The sequence below is a fragment of the Euleptes europaea genome, chromosome 5 (assembly GCF_029931775.1).
Source record: "Euleptes europaea isolate rEulEur1 chromosome 5, rEulEur1.hap1, whole genome shotgun sequence".
NCBI lineage: Eukaryota > Metazoa > Chordata > Lepidosauria > Squamata > Sphaerodactylidae > Euleptes > Euleptes europaea.
The window spans coordinates 78,678,189-78,694,487 of NC_079316.1; the positions used below are offsets into that span (position 1 = coordinate 78,678,189).

General features: G+C 42.6%; 1 protein-coding gene across 2 annotated transcripts in view; it reads left to right on the forward strand.

Annotated features, from left to right (window-relative positions):
* The window catches only part of ADGRA1 (adhesion G protein-coupled receptor A1), a 475,126-nt gene that overhangs the window by 223,708 nt on the left and 235,119 nt on the right, over positions 1 to 16,299 (forward strand). For both annotated transcript variants that reach the window (XM_056849586.1, XM_056849587.1), the window contains one exon: positions 15,744 to 15,908. In XM_056849586.1, the coding sequence (XP_056705564.1) occupies positions 15,744 to 15,908 (165 nt within the window). The remainder of the gene's footprint in view (positions 1 to 15,743; positions 15,909 to 16,299) is intronic.

Consider the following 16,299-nt stretch of genomic DNA (forward strand, 5'->3'; position numbering starts at 1 on the left):
CTTCAAAACTCAAACGTCACTTAGAGACAAAACACTCAGCCACGAATTTTGAAGTTGGTTACCCAGATGCAAGCATGTTAGGCAGCTCCCTATGCCCTTTCGGCCCCAGACGCCGGTGGCCAGGATGGCGTTGCTGCGCCTGGTTTTTAGCAGGCACAGCCTCGCTGCTTTCAATGGGGGGAAAGGCCCTGTTAAACAAAACCAAAAAAAAAGCCGCAAAACGGCTTTTTGTTTTGTTCATCGGCGTATGGGGAATTGCCTTAGGAGATGCCTCGCCTGCGCCTTCTCCCCGCCATTCCTGTACTCCGATTCTCAGGAATGTATGGTAAATTTCCTACAATAATTGAAATAGTGTGGTTCTATCAAGTCTCATTCATATATTTTCTATGCCATATGCAATGACAACATGCAACAAACATGTTCTCAGGAGCTGAAGTTAGCTGAGGTGGGAATCATGTTTTTGAATACATGAGTGGCTGTCTAATGAAGAGTAGGCTTGGCAGCTTTTGGTTTTATAGCACAATTTCATTTGAAAGGTGCAGACAGAATAGCATTTGAGCAGGGGTAGACTGAGAAAGATGAACAGGAATCAGTGAGGGTTCTAGTCTGGTGTATCATGAGTCTCCTGTTTTAAATTAATCTTCTGAGTTAATCTCACTGTGCGTTTGAACTGGAAGAAAGCATATGTGTCAAGTATACAAGAGAAAGAGAACCCACTGTTCTTGAAGAATGACAGGCTTATTTATTATAGCTAAGGCTGACAACGGTGTCCAATGTAGCTATATGAATAAATGATGCAGCCTTTCCAGCGATACGAAGCTGTGATAAGCGTTGTGATCAGAGCGCTCTTCATCAAAGATGATAAACACTCAACAAAGCCCTGGTGCTGCAAATGGCTGAATGGTATTTTTATGTCCATACTGATAGGTATTTGTTAGATATAATGAATAGGGAAAACAAGGAGGTGCTCTTTCAGCCAGCTCCGGCAGCTGTGGCTACATGCCATTATTTCAGGGGTTTTTTTAAGGAGTTTGTCACCTTGTATTTTGAAAAACAGTTTTCTGACTCAAGAAACATGGACTATAACATTAAAGGCAAGCCAGGCTTGGGGTAAGCTCCTTCACAGGATATTCAAACGCCACACCTTCAAACTGTCAACAAAACTGACGCTGTACTGTGTTGCAGAGATGACAGTCCTTTGTAGAGGATTTGATACAATGACGTGATTCTGAAACAGTGTAAAAGATGTTGCACATTCTGCGTTCACTTTGTTTTGAAGGTCTGCTGGCACGACAAAAAATGTCAAACATTACAGTCCAATAAAGAATTAAAACATCCAGCATTTCTGGGACTGGTGATCAAAGTTCAGCCAAGAGGCACATGCCTAGTGGAAGAGGGTTCTCTGTCATGAGCTGAAACCTGGAAAAACAATGAAAAGTGGCCAGTTAAAATGGTTCAGGTCAACGCATAAGCCGGAGCTTATGTTGTATAAAAAATGATTCATGGGCAGTGACAACCTAGAATGTAGAATGCCTGTCAATAAAAATGGTAATGGTTGTAAATATTTCAAGGAAGACTGCTGAGAGACTGGCTCAGTAAAAATTTCAGTTGTCATATTCAGCCAGGCGGTACTGATATGGAAACTATTCACCACAATCAGATGAGCCAGTAGTCTTTCCAAAACAAAGATGGATACCTAATGAAAAGATGCCAAGTGAAAGCATATCCTGATGGATATATGGCAAGAGTACAAATGTATTAAAAGCTTCTTCTTCTTCTTCTTCTTCTTCTTCTTTCATAACTCCATGGAATTAACACTAAAGTCCCTCTTGAGCTACACACTGAGAATAATCTTTAAGGAGTTGAAGGTAGTACAACAGAGTTTTTGTTGGCTTTGGTGTAAGCACTTATTTTTTTTGTCCTAATATACTACCCGATGAAATTGATCTGGCACTACAAAAAACTCTAAAACCTGTTTGATGCCAGTGTGACACAGAAACAGTGAATGTACTCACCACAAGCAACTATGGTACTTCCTCACTACTTTCCCATTCTCCAGCGTGAGTTGCAATTTTCTCTCAGGTAAAATAACAGTACAGAAGTGGCTAAGGTATAACATCTACTTGCTCACTAAGTGGAATGTTTGGTCTAGAGACTCTTGGTATCTAACTGAGAAAGAAAATTGCTGTTTGTTTTCAGTAAAACATGAGAGGCAGGGACAGCTTAGATTTGCTGTTGTTATGGAGAAAAGGATTACACAAAGGGAGAAAACTACACAGTGAGTGTAAGACTTCGTGGCCCAGGGGCTGCTACCCCACACAAGCATTCTGTTTTTGTTTTTTAAACTCAGCAGTGAAACAGCAAGGATCAACGGTAGGGTTATCAATAGGGTTACCAGGTGGCTTGGAATGGCAGGCAATTGCCCGCCAATCCATCTGCTGGATGACAGCAAGGAACGTGTGCGCTCACGGCCATGAGCAACGCGATCCCATAATTTCTGGTTTACTTCTGGGAAGCCGCAGTGCGACGAGACGATTTCCCACTCAAACAGGGCTCTGACTGGTAAATTGTTGTGCTGTGGATGGTTGCTTCCAGAAGTAAACCGGAAATGATGGGATTGTGTTGCTCGTGGCCATGTGCTCATGATCCCCATCCCCAAAATCTCCCACTGGAGGAGAGGGGGGACCTGGCAACCCTAGTTACCAATCTCAAGGTGGGACCTGTGGTTCTTCCAGAATTATAACTGATCTCCAGACTACAGTGATCCGCGTGGAAATGGCAACGTCAAGAAGCGGCCATTGGCATCACATTCGTGCTGAGCTCCCTCCCCTCCTCAAACTCCCTCCCCACTCCACCCCCATTTCGAGGAATTTCCCAAACTGGAGCTGGTAACCCTGCCCTGCAGCTAAAAGGAATAAAATGTACCATTAAAAAACAACAACTATTGCCTCAGTATGTATACAGTGAAATAATTAACTCACAGAAAGACAGACATAAGGCCAAAGTAGACAAGATCTGATAGATAAGTGATGCAAGGTCTCTTGATATGTTTTAGTTTTCCTTAATAGCAACCAAGGGGGCCCTAGTGTGGGTCACACACATGAACACACATGAAGCTGCCTTATAATGAATCAGACCCTCAGTCCATCAAAGTCAGTACTGTCTACTCTGACCCGCAGCAGCTCCCCAGGATCTCAGGCAGAGGTATTTCACATCACCTTCTTGCCCAGTCCCTTTAATTGGGGATGCCAGGAATTGAACCTGGGACCTTTTGCATGCCAAGCAGATGCTCTACCCCTGAGCCATAGCCCCTCCCCTGCTGTGCTGGGAAAGGGTTTATTTTTGTTACTAGAGACAGCATAACAATTCAACAAGCTCTTCTTTGTTCTTTCTGCCCATGTCACATTCTGAAGAACAGAATTTGCACTGAAATTTCCCATGCAGTTTACTCATAAAATACTACCAAACAAATAGTTTGCCCCCCCGACACACTCTAATTTAAGTTTCTCACAGCAGTATGTTATATGTTATTTCATTCACAATCTTCTGTTCTTTTGACATTTGCTGCATTTCTAAACTTGATTCCAATCCATTACAGGAGCTCTGCAGTACAGATTGTACTGGGTGGGGCTTTTTCAGTGGTGGCACCTTTCCTGTGGAATGATCTTCCTTTTGAGGCTCACCTGCTCCATTCTCTTTTAGGCACCAGGCCAAAATGTTGCTTTTTACCCAGCTTTTTTAATGAATAGTTTGCTTCTAGCCTGTGAACTATTTCTGGAGTCTTTAAAGCTTCTCTGTGGGTGGGTTTTTAATGGCTAACAACTTTCGTAGTGCTTTTATTGTGTTTTAATTTGTAAGCTGCTTCCAGCAGGTTCCCTAGAGAGATTGCATAGGCATTTTTTAGATAAATTAAAAAAACTGTCAGGACAAATGAAAGGGCTACTCTCAGGTTCAAAGATGGATGTATTCTTCTCCTGCTTGTAGATACCTGCAGCTGTGGTGGGTGACCAGTAGTCTTTGACTGCTGCACGTATAGGGAGAAAGCAGCTCTGGCTAACAAGTGAAACCATAATGCAGTTTTAGAAAGGTAAGCGTCCACGTACACAGTGGGTTCATGGAATATTGAACAAAGGAGCAGTTGCCTGATCAGTTGATAATATTTGAGCAGTCACTTTACTGGGGTGTCAACTCTTGCTGGACTTGATGAGCAAATGATCCAATTTAAAATAACTCCTGAGACTGATCCTAAATTTGACATTTACTGACCAGTGATCCAAAGCTGAAATCACAGGATCAAACACCTGTGGGCAAAAGAGAATAAGAAAGTTCATCAGAAGAAGAAAGCATCTTCCTAAACGGTGGACTCTATTCCCTGTTGCTTATTGTGGATTTTGGACATGTTTAGATATATTTGCCCATTCAGGGCATTTAAAGCTGGTTTGTTGTAGTTATTGTTGTTACTATTATGTTTTCAGTTATCTTGTTTGAATTTGGTATTATTGAATTTATCAGAGATTAGCCAGCCTGCTGTTGTGTTTTGCAGACCAACTTAATGTAAGGCAGCTTCCTATGCAGCTGTTCTGAATAACTAGTAGAATGCAAGAGGGCTCTGCTACCATATTTAATAGAACTTTAGACAAAGCACCCCATCTTTTCCAGTGCTCCCATATTATCTTGAATTCTTAACCATTCCAACTTTTCGAAGACTTTCCTCTTGGCCAGACATAATGCCTTACCCCCACAATGAATTAGCTGGCAGATTTTTGAAAACCCCAAACAGAGTCTGCCCATGTGGAAAGGCAAAGACAGAAACACTTATCCATTTTTTATTCAGTTGTGATTTATATTCTTCTATAAGATCTTCTTTGATTACTCCATTGATTTCACACTTTCCTGTATGTTCTCATGACTACCACTTAATCTATCTGCTGTCTGGCTGTTACTCTATCTGTAGTTTACTACTTAACAGCCACTTTGACGATACGCCGAAAGTTATAATCAAGTTATGCCTAAATGCTGATTTGCATACAGGCACTCTTTTTGCAGTGGAACTGGAGGAATAGAACTTCAAATCTCCCAAGAAGAAAAGAAAGAGGAGTAGTAAGCCGAACACAGATGGTGGCGTTCCTGACTGTGGTACCATCTGCCTTTTGATCCTAGGAGGAATTGGAGGAGGAGATGGATGATTTCGGGACTCGGACTGAAGGGGAGCCCCAGACATTTTACCCCTCTAATGGTAGACCACATGATTGCCTAGGTGATCTCATGTGAGCTTGAACCTGTAACTGGAAGAAAATCCTACCACACCCTTTTGAAATGTGAACATATGCATTGTTGTTTCTGTACACAGGAATCCTCAAAAATAATACACCAAAGTTCTGAAGCTTTAAAAGCCCAACCAATGCAGAAGCTGCCTTGAATTAAGTCAGGTCATGTCCTTGGTTCCATACATACAGAAAAGGTAATCCATGGTTTTTCTTTCCAGAGTACCCACTAGCCTCCTAGTGGAAGGATGGGGATGGATTTCACCCACTAACAGGGTCTTCTGGGATCCTAGCTGGGATCAAAAAACGAATCTAGAATAGATTAGCACAGAGCCAGCATGATGTAGTGGTTAATAGCAGTGGTTGGGAGCAGTGGACTCTAATCTGGAGAACCGGGTTTGATTTCCCACTCCACATGAGCAGCGGATGCTAATCTGGCGAACCGGGTTGGTTTTCCCACGCCTGCACATGAAGCCTGCTGGGTGACCTTGGGCTAGTCACAGCTCTCAACAAGTTCCCTTGGCTCCACCTACCTCATAGGGTGTCTGTTGTGAGGAGGGGAAGGGAAGGTGATTGTAAGCAGGTTTGAGTCTTCCCTAGATGGTGAGGAAAGTTGGCATATAAAAAGCAACTCTTCTTTTTCTTCTTCTAGCAATGCTAACATGGGGCAAATGAGTGGCTTGTGGAGCATATTGTTGCTCAGAAGATTAACTATAAAGAATGCACATAGCTAAGTGGGAGGACATTGCTTATATTGGGTCATATAAGACAAATGGAAGGTATATGACAAAAAGAATGCTGCTTGGCAATAGTCACTGGTTGGCATCCTATATTCTGGTGGTTTGATTGTTTTACTGTGTTGGTCATAGACGACAATTGTTAACCTCCTCTTCAACTACCATAATTCTGGAACAAAATTGTTCATCCTTTAAAGGATGCAACATAATACAGCTGCCACACTCTGGGCAAGATAGCGCTTCAGCCACAAGTAGGTTTCCAAATGGAACACTGCCTTACAATCATGCAACAAAGAATGACTTTGAAATTAATTAGAGTGGCGAACTCTGTTGGCTGCCTTTTTCTCGCTGTTCCCAAGGGTATGCAATCAAATAATCAAGGATTATCAAAAGGAGATTAGCACGTTTTATTCATCGACTTGGAAATATTCTACTTACAAAGCTTTTGAGCAGGGTTTAAAAAAAATATTAGACTGTTGTTGTTGACCGATACCTGTTGTGGGCTGGGTTGATAAACCCAGAGGCAACTGGATTACATCAAAGTAACCATAATTATGAATGTAAAAAGAGCTGAGGTAGGGAATGAGCCTCAGTGGCAGAGCCTCTACTTGACATGCAGAAGGTCCCAGGTTCAATCCCCAGCGTCTCCAGCTAAAAGGGTAAGTGGTGATGTGAAAGACCTCCACCTGAGATCCTGGATAGTTGCTGTCAGCCTGAGCAGACAATACTGACCTTGATTGGCTGATGGTCTGATTCAGTGTAAGGTGGCTTCATGTGTTAAATAAATAAAGTTGCCAGGTCCCTCTTCGCTACCGGCAGGAGATTTTGGAGGCGGAGCCTGAAGAGGGCAGGGTTTGGGGAGGGGAGGGACTTCAATGCCATAGAGTCCAATTGCCAAAGCAGCCATTTTCTCCAGCTGAACTGATCTCTGTTGGCTGGAGATCAGTTGTAATAGCAGGAGATCTCCAGCTAGTAGCTGGAGTTGGCAACCCTGTAAATAAACGAAAGCAACGGTGCAAACATGCTTGTCTTCTGGCACATCCAGTGGATACTACTCTTTCTGTGGGCCATAACTGCATATTTAGAGGTATGCATCTGCATAAGCAGTGTTTTTAGAAGAGTGAATGAAAATACATGTGGTCTGAGTTAGGCACCACTATTGTTTGTGATATTGCAATGGGTCCTGTTGCCAAGAAGCCTCAGTTTTGGTTTGTCTTTTTCCTCCATCATCCACTGTGGGACACTCCTCTCTTCCCCCTGTCTTTGCAGGGCCAATAAACAAGTTTTGGGCCAATCAGCATCATGAGGTCAGGAAAGCCATCAGAGCAATCAGGAACATGTTCAATCTTATCCCACTTGCTGAGGAAAATAGCATGAGAAGTTGAGTCTTGCCCAGTATCTGGCTCTAATTGTTAATCACTAATTAACCTTTATCTGTAAAGGGGTTCTGCTGTGTTAGCATTCTGCCAAAGAAAGACCCATGCTCATATTTACTTTCTCTGCAAATAGTTTTGACTGTCCCAGTATTGTAGTTAAGATTTTGAGGGCTTGCCTGCTAAATGCCACATGAATCACACTTGGATTGCCTTTGAACACACCCTCTCTCTGCCTGAAGTCTTCATCTGTTTCCTTACTTGGAAAATCCACAGGACCTTCTGCCACCTCCTATTCCATGCCCTTTCTCAGTTAAAGGACACCCCTGTCTCACTCTCCTTACTCCTCCCATCTTTCCAAGCCTGGACAAAAAATATGGGTTTTTTTTTCTTTTCACAAGTCTCTTGGCCCATGCCCAAGATCTATCCTCAAAATGCACTTTCAAACCACCCCTGTTTGTAGTGTTGCTAACCTTCAAATGAAGGTTGGAGATCTCTGGGAATTTCAAGTTAGCTACAGGCTACAGAGATTGGTTCTCCTGGAGGCAATGGCAGCTTTAGAGGGTAGTCTCTATGGTCTTTTATGCATTAACGGATTCCTTAATACCGTTGTGTGGGTTACTGCACAGATTGGCAGCATTCCTTAAGCTTGGCAGAAATCCTAAATCAGCATCTCTTAGGAGTGAGAAATTTGTAGTGCCTTGGAGGGAGGGGGAATTCCCAATTTGTGTGGTGAGCACTCCACACACAAGGCTTGACACATGGAATTATTTAAAGCATCTTTTGTGTAACAGCTGAAATAAGTAAACCAGCCCTGAGAACTGCATTTTTTAAATTAAGTGAACATACTGCAACACAGCCTTTACTAATTGTACATTGAACTAGAAGAATACTGTATCCAGTTTTGGGCTCTACAATTTAAGAAAGATGTTGACAAGCTGGAGCGTGTCCAGAGGAGGGCGACCAGAATGGTCAAAGGTCTGGAATCCATGCCCTATGAGGAGAAACTTAGGGAGCTGGGTTTGTTTAGTTTGGAGAAGAGAAGGTTGAGAGGAGACATGATAGCCATGTTTAAATATTTGAAGGGATGTCATGTTGATGAGGGAACTAGCTTGTTCTCTGTTTCTTCAGAGACTAGGACATGGAGTAATGGATTTAAACTAATGGAAAAACGATTCCACCTAAACATTAGGAAGAACTTCCTGACGGTGAGAGCTGTTCGATGGTGGAATGCACTGCCTCTGAGGGTGGTGGAGTCCCTGTCTTTGGAGGTCTTTAAGCAGAGGCTGGATGGCCATCTGTCGAGAGTGCTTTGATTGTGGGATCCTGCATGGTGTGGGGAGGGTTGGGGTCACTGGGGATGTGGGGGGGGAGGTAGTTGTTAATTTCCTGCATTGTGCAGGGGTTGGACTAGATGACCCTGGTGGTCCCTTCCAACTCTATGATTCTATGATTTTATGAATGTTATATGTTTCCTTGTGATGCATGTGGGAAGCATGTCATGCATTTGCGTTTAACCCAGCTCTCAGTAAAAACAGCTGGTGAACGTTTGTACATCCAAGAAGCTGCATAAGCCTGAACTATACTTCAATTTATTCTCACATTTTTTTCTTGGTGTTTATTACTGTTCATTAAAAATCTTGCTATAATGAGGTTTAGTGCATGGATAAATAAGTAATTATGTATGGCAGGGAAAGGAGTCTTCTAAAGTTAGCCTATGTGAAAATGCTTCTCTGCATCTGATGCTCATGGGAGTGTTTTCACCACAGAATTGGTACCCTACTAGGTGAAGGTTCAGTTGTCTAGGAAGCACCCATGTGTAGGGTTGCCAACCTCCAGGTACTAGCTGGAGATCTCCTGCTATTACAGCTGTTCTCCAGCTGATAGAGATCAGTTCACCTGGAGGAATTGGCCACTTCAGCAATTGGACTCTATGGCATTGAAGTCCCTCCCCTCCCCAAACCCCGACCTCCTCAGGCTTTGCCCCCAAAATGTCCAGTTATTTCTCAACTCGAAGCTGGCAACCCTACCTATGTGATCATGTGAGTGTATACACGTGGGCCACTCACAGAAAAAGGGCTCTTACCCCTTCTCTTTGTCAGGCCATTGAAGTCAGCAAGTTTATTGGTTTTAAATTTGTACGTTCTCTCTTGATTTTCAGCGTTTTAACCTTTTGAACTTCATTTTGTGCATCAACAGTGCACACTGGGGACACCGTTCACTTTTGAAATTCTTTGTTCATATCAATAATTGATGGTATCTTGGAATAGATGTAGGCAATGTAAGCTTTTTGCTTAAACTGTGGGAAAGAAACCTGTTTATCTGTTTTTCTTTCTGTAGGAGAGAGATTGTGTATGTGTGTGTGAGCGCGCGCACGTATGAACCGTCTTCCTAGCCCAATAATTTGTTTTCCTTTCTCTACCAGAAATGAGATTGAATTTTCATGATTCATACAAGAAATTAGGTCAGATTCTGAAAATCTTTTGCAGGAAATGAGAACTTAAATATGCTACTGTGGCCTCTTTGTTTTTGCTTACTTTTATCTCTGACATTTAAATGACCATTAGCATGCAACATAATCACTGCAAAGATATTATGGCAGTACAGTGAAGGAACAGCTTTACATCACTAGGCCTGGCACGGATCTGTTCAATTAGTAATGCATAGCTGTAATGGTAAAAATGCACACTCAAAAAAACGTTGCCCTAGATTAGGTATTCAAAACAGGTTTCTCTGTGTTGAGCTTCTACATTGGCAGTGACCAACACTGTAGGCTACAGTAGAGTGTTATGTCCGCTTTTCAGAATTAATTTCTACTGTACATTATAAATTTTGAATATACCAATCATTATATTTAAGTAAGGTGGCCATCAAGCATACATTTCATATTCTTTTTTGTTGTGGCAATAAGGAAACTTCATCTATTGTAATGGGGATGTATCATCAATTCATATTTAATATAGTCATAGCGTTGCCCTTTTGTATGTGAATCTCATAATGCACTTGTCCAAACATATCTACACTACTGCAGGAACCATGCAATCCTGAAAGGGGGGAAGAAATGGGTGAGGAGGCGACATATCCCGTACGGCGGTGTATATGCCACTTACGATGTCTAAACTGGCATGGATGCCAATGCAGAGGCACCTATGCCACTGCAGGGGATCTGTGCAGCAGTGTGAGCCACAGGCAACAGCTCAGCCTCACCGGCAGCTTATCTCCTGCACAAGGGCACGTGCCGGCACCAAAGGGGGTGTTCCCGGGGATAGAGCTGCCTTTAGGCAGCTTCCAAAGCCTTTCTAGTCCGGGAACGCCCCTTTTTACAGGCACAAAAAAGGCAGGTGTAGCCCCATGAAACCATTTTTACCAGTATGTGTGTTCCCTCCCCCCCCCCCGGCTTTTTTTCCAGATATCTGAAAATTTTCAGCTCCTTTATACTCAATGGGGAATCTTTTTGGGGCTCTGGAGGGGTTTTTTTTTAAAGATAGAAGCAGATTCCCCATAGACTTCAATGGAGGCATCTGTAAAAGGGGATGTATTGCTCTTTGGGAAGTCCTGAAAAGCCTCCCCCGCTGCCAAACATTTTTGGGTTTTTCAGATTCGGCTTTTTCTGCTCCAGTCAAATGGTGCCTTTTTCCGACTGAAAAAAAAAAAGCCAAAAAGGATTTCCCCCCAGCTTTTTTCGGTTCGGCATAACCAAATGCACACCCATACTCTCCCAGCTCTCGTCTAGTCACCAAGTTCCATGGTAAACCGGGGGGGGGGGGGCTGGTTTACGTCCCAGGGCAGGAGTGGTCATAGTGGGCAGTAGTATAACCATCCCGGAGACTGAGCCCAAACTCACATCCCCCATTTTAACCTCCCCTGAAGTTTGCAAAAAAATTAAGTTAGCAAAGATAATACAGTAGCAAAAGGAAACTCCTCAACATTTTACAGAACTTTGTTTCTTAGTTGCTATAGTGTTTCTATGGAGAGTAAGATCTATTCATCACTTGCTATGTCCAGATGGTGAGTTGTTTCACCAAGATACCTACTTCCCTTGCAATATTTTGCAGAGTATAAATTAATTCATGATTTGCCAGATGGTTCTTACTCCACTCACTGTGCAGAGTCTCTTGAACTATGTTCTGACTGTTTCTTACTACGTTTACATCAACACTTTGGTCATTCAAGGCTCCTTGAAGACATAGTAAGGAATGTCAGCTTTGAAAATTGGAAATTTCCTTTAATTTTACCCTTTGAACTATAATATTGGTGTAAAAAATGCAATGCCTTGTGTCGCTGTCCTTTCTAAATTTGAAGAAGGGGTTATTTGTAAGGGTCATTCACTGTTGTAATGTATTGCACAGTGTTGATACCCTGGGATATATTGCTCTTTGGTACACAGGGTAAACACGGGATAAAAGCAGCAATTCCAATCAGCATCAGTAACATTATCATACACTTAGATAACTAAAGCAAATCTATAATTGATTCAGGATTTTTTAAAGATCATGTGTTACAAAGTGAGGCGACAGAAAGCTAGTAGATAGAATAGTGTAGTGGCTAAAGTATCAGACTGGGATCTGAATGTCCTTGGGCCAGTCTCACTCACTTTAACCTACTTTGCAGGATTGTTACTGTTGTGAGGCGAAAATGGAGGAGGGTAGAATGATGTTGAACCTCAGGTCCCCAACGAAGAGAAAAGTGAGGTATAAATAAATAGCCGGGAAGAATAGTTTCTTGTTAATAGAGAGCAAGCAGCCATGTTTTGACAAGAGTGATGAGCATCAGAGATGTTAGCAGCACTGGACTTGTCTTTTCCCAGCCAGCATAGCAGGTCTTGGAGGAGTGATTTCTTGAGCCAACCTATGTTAGAAGAAAGGACAATAGAAGCTTATCTCTAAGGGTTAGAAGAAATCCCATTTTTTGATTCTGTCAGGTCATTTATGCATGGGAGTTTTACCTGAGGTTCGTTGCTCGCTGGACCCACACTTTCCTGTTGGGAATCTATGCACCAGCAGTCTCCAAGCTCAAATCGTCCCTGCCCCTTTAAATGCTGCTTTGTAATTGGCTTACTTTGCAGTGTTTACTGTGACAGAAAGTCCCTCCAAAACCCAATTGCCAAATAAAAAAGCATTTTAAGAGGAAAAAACAAAAAATGGAGCAATCTGAAAGGGGAAGGGAGAAATTCAAACCTCGTTTTTAAAAAGCCTTTCTTCTGCTCATAAAGAGCCCCAAAGACGCAGGAAGCATTTGAATCCCTGCCTCTTTACATGCTGCTTTGTAACTGGTTGCATGATTTCTGTGATAGAAACCAAGCTTAGGTGTCCCGCACTAAAACCTCGGTTTTAGCTGCTCAGTATAGTTAGGATCATTATGGGATAAATATGTAACATACAGAATGAACTGGTGTTTTTTTTATCTGTTGAGAGCCGGTGTGTCTAAAGTATCTGACTAGGATCTGGGAAATCCAGTTTAATATAGCTGGTCTGTCATGGAAGCATGCTGGGTCACCTTGGGCCAGCCATACTCTCAGCCTCACCTATCTCATAGGGTTGTTTTGAGGATAAAATGGATGAGAGGAGAGTGCTGTATGATGGTTTGAGTCACCTTTGGGAAGAAAGGCTGGGTATAAATGAAGTAAATAAATTTGTTTACATGCAACAAACTGGATCAAGGGCGGCAGTTTGCTTCAGGAGAAACCATTTTCAGGATGAGTGTGTAGCAGAACATTCTATGGGTAGCAAAAAGGACTGTAGTGTCTCAGACTATAGGTAGGGCCAGGGGATTAAATTTTTGAATGTTTGAAAATGTGTACCTAAAAAAGGCACAATGCAGGAAGTCCGTGTGGTGTAGTAGTTAAAAGTGTTGAGCTGGGACTAGGGTGACTTCCATTCATATCCCCACTCAAACCTTCAGGCTGTCACACTGTCTCCACCTAATTTACCTCATGGGATTGCTACCAGGATAAAATAGAGAAAGAGATATCCATGTACCCCACCCTGAGTTTCTGGCAGGAAGAGTGGCATAAAAATGTGATAGATAATTACAGCTGGCGTGGAACATTTCTCCTCTGCGTTTGATATCTGGACATGTTCTTTTCAACATAGAGAACAAACTAGAAAGTTCATACAAATCTGAGACCCAGAGCCAAAGGGAAAAGCAATTTTATGCCTAGTTGAGAAGTCATAAAGCGAAAGGAAAAGTCATCCAACCTCACCTTCATTGTGGAAGGTGTTAAGTGCCCTGTTGCTCCAAATTAGCTTCAATGACCCTGTTGTCATCTGAGATGTCTAGGTTCTATACTTTGCATTGTAATGTATTTCTCACAAAAGAGGGGAATACTTTCCGCTGACATTTTTGTATATTCAGAAAGCATCAGTAAGCATTTGGCTGGAAATCTACAGTTAATAAAGAAACGACCATCAATCAACTCTAACAGATTTTCTCTTGGATATTTAATTTAAAGGTATTAACAACCATCATAACTCAAACTCCAGGGAGTGAACACAAGTGAGTTAGGCAGTGGTGACTTCTTATGCAAGGGTTTAACAGCACAGTGCATCCCTAAGAAGGAAAGTATATTGTGAGGTTAATTCCAAAAGCACACTTGGGATTTGCCATCTTTGTAAGTTAAGGGCTGCAGCTAAGTAGAATAAACTGTGCTTTGTTTAAAGTTACAGCAGATGGATAACACTGAATCTTCCCAAGATATAATCACTTAGTGGAACTGTTTTGACCCAAAGCTATTTACCACAATTTTCCGGCATACTTTCTCTGGAAGAGCAAAACCATGATTAGTATACAGAGGTTGACTACCACCATTTTGTTTAAAAGAAATCATTACAATGTTGAAATCTGTTGGATTCATCACTTCATTTGTCAGTGAAAGGTTTTTTATATTTAATTTTTATATCTTCTCCCTTTACATAAAGTCAAACCAAGTTATATTGTGTTAATGGTATAGCCCTGTGTTGGCGAACCTATGGCACGCGTGCCGCAAGCGGCACACCAAGCCCTCTCTGTGGGCACGCGCGGAGCCCTCGCGTCTGCCTAGGGCTGTGCCCTGTTGCCGTGGTGCGGTGCTCCTTCTCCCCAAGCCCATGCTCCCCAAGCCTGTGCTGGCGCCCTCCCTCTCCTTGCACCTGGGGCAAACTCCTCCCTCTCTCTCAGCTGAGCTGCAGCCGTTTGGGCACTCGGTGTCTAAAAGGTTCGCCATCACTGGTATAGCCCACAAAATGGGACAATAAATAAGTCAATGTTCATCTTAGAGGGATTAATTTAATTAAAATATATTCTATATTTAAAGTTACAGCAGACGCATAGCATTGAATCCTCACACAATATACTCATATTGTGGAAGTCATTAATTAAATAAGTCAATGTTGTAGTTGCAAGGATTAATTTATCAAGCTTTTTTATAACAAAATTGGGTTACTAACAGTTTCAGGGTTAGACTTGGGGAAATTGAAAGGATCATATCCCACAGAAAAGCTCATGGGAGGAGTTGATAGAATAGACTTTCCTCCGCTTACCCCCAGCACCCCATTGCTTGGCATGAAAATGCTCTCCCAGAGTTGGGGTCCCCTCATGAACAAGATGCACCACAATACAGGAAGGGGGGAGAAAGAATTGAGAGAAATTAACTTTACCCCTTTTTCTGCTGGCAGCTTGTGGTACATTTTATTCACAGGGATTCCGTGGCCCTCAAGGAGGTTTCTGGGACAAGCAGCAGGCTTCTGGGAATATGGGAAAATCCGCTGTGCCAACTCCCTCCATGAGCTTATTGCCAAGATCCAGCCCTAAATTCTTTCTTCCCCCCCTTAAAATTCTGAGGAACCAATTAGTCTCATGAAACTGTTCGGATTTCTTTGTTTAATGGCCACATTCTAGTACAGAGGTAAGAGCAATTAAGACTGTCAGGAGGCCTAAGCATGCTTTACTTTTTGTTGGGTCAGGGCCAGTAGCTTTGCCAGTGGCCATTCTTAATTTTGGAGAAATATAATTTTCAAAGAATGATTTATTTTTAATATGCCACTGAATTCTCAAAGTAGACTTGGGTGGCAGGCTTGGGTGGCAGGCCGTTGCATAACTGGATGCATAACAGGACTGGGTGCCGAACTTACTGCTATTCAGAAGATTCTAAAATACATCTCTGATACTGTGAGCTGCACCGTGCATGTCCAGAAGCCTCTATTTAAAAAAAATCTTAATACAATACTTTAATGGTTTGGGGTATGGAGGACAGGCACATGATTGTATATAAATAAGTTAAAAGACCATGGAACAATGGTGCCTCCTGGAGGGTTATAGGACTCTGTCTAATGAAGAGTTTTCAGAACATTTTGGTTATGGCAATAATTTGTCTACTTTCGATCTTCTTGTAGTGAACTTGTCTTGTCGAGCATTGATACTGATGCAACAGGAATGTGGGAATGTATGGTCAACAACTCCTACGGAAGTATCTCCAAGCAAGTAGAGATTGTGGTACTGGAAACAGCTGCCCCCTACTGTCCGGCTGAAAGGATAATTAACAATAAAGGAGATTTCAGGTATGACTTGCTTCTTGCTAAGATTTACAAATGACCAGTGAGAGCTCATCTTTGAGGTCTGTTGGGCTCTGGCTTGCAGGTGGGGCTGCCATATGCCTGCTGAGTTACCCACTGGCACCCAGTGGCCGGCAGGACGGGGGGGAAACATTGTCACTGGTGGTGTGACATCACTTCTGGGGAAAAACCTGGAGCTGACACCGCACCTCTCTAGGAATCACTGGAAATGCTATGGTAAAACCACAGAGTCTTTGGTGATTTAGAGAGAAGACTAAGCGAGTGACTGGCCAAGGCTACTCAGTGAGCTTCATGGCAAAGGGATTTGAATCAGACTCTTCCTAGTCTGCCACTCCAGTCATAATGCCAGTCTGCTTCTGGTATCGTTGCTGGGGTG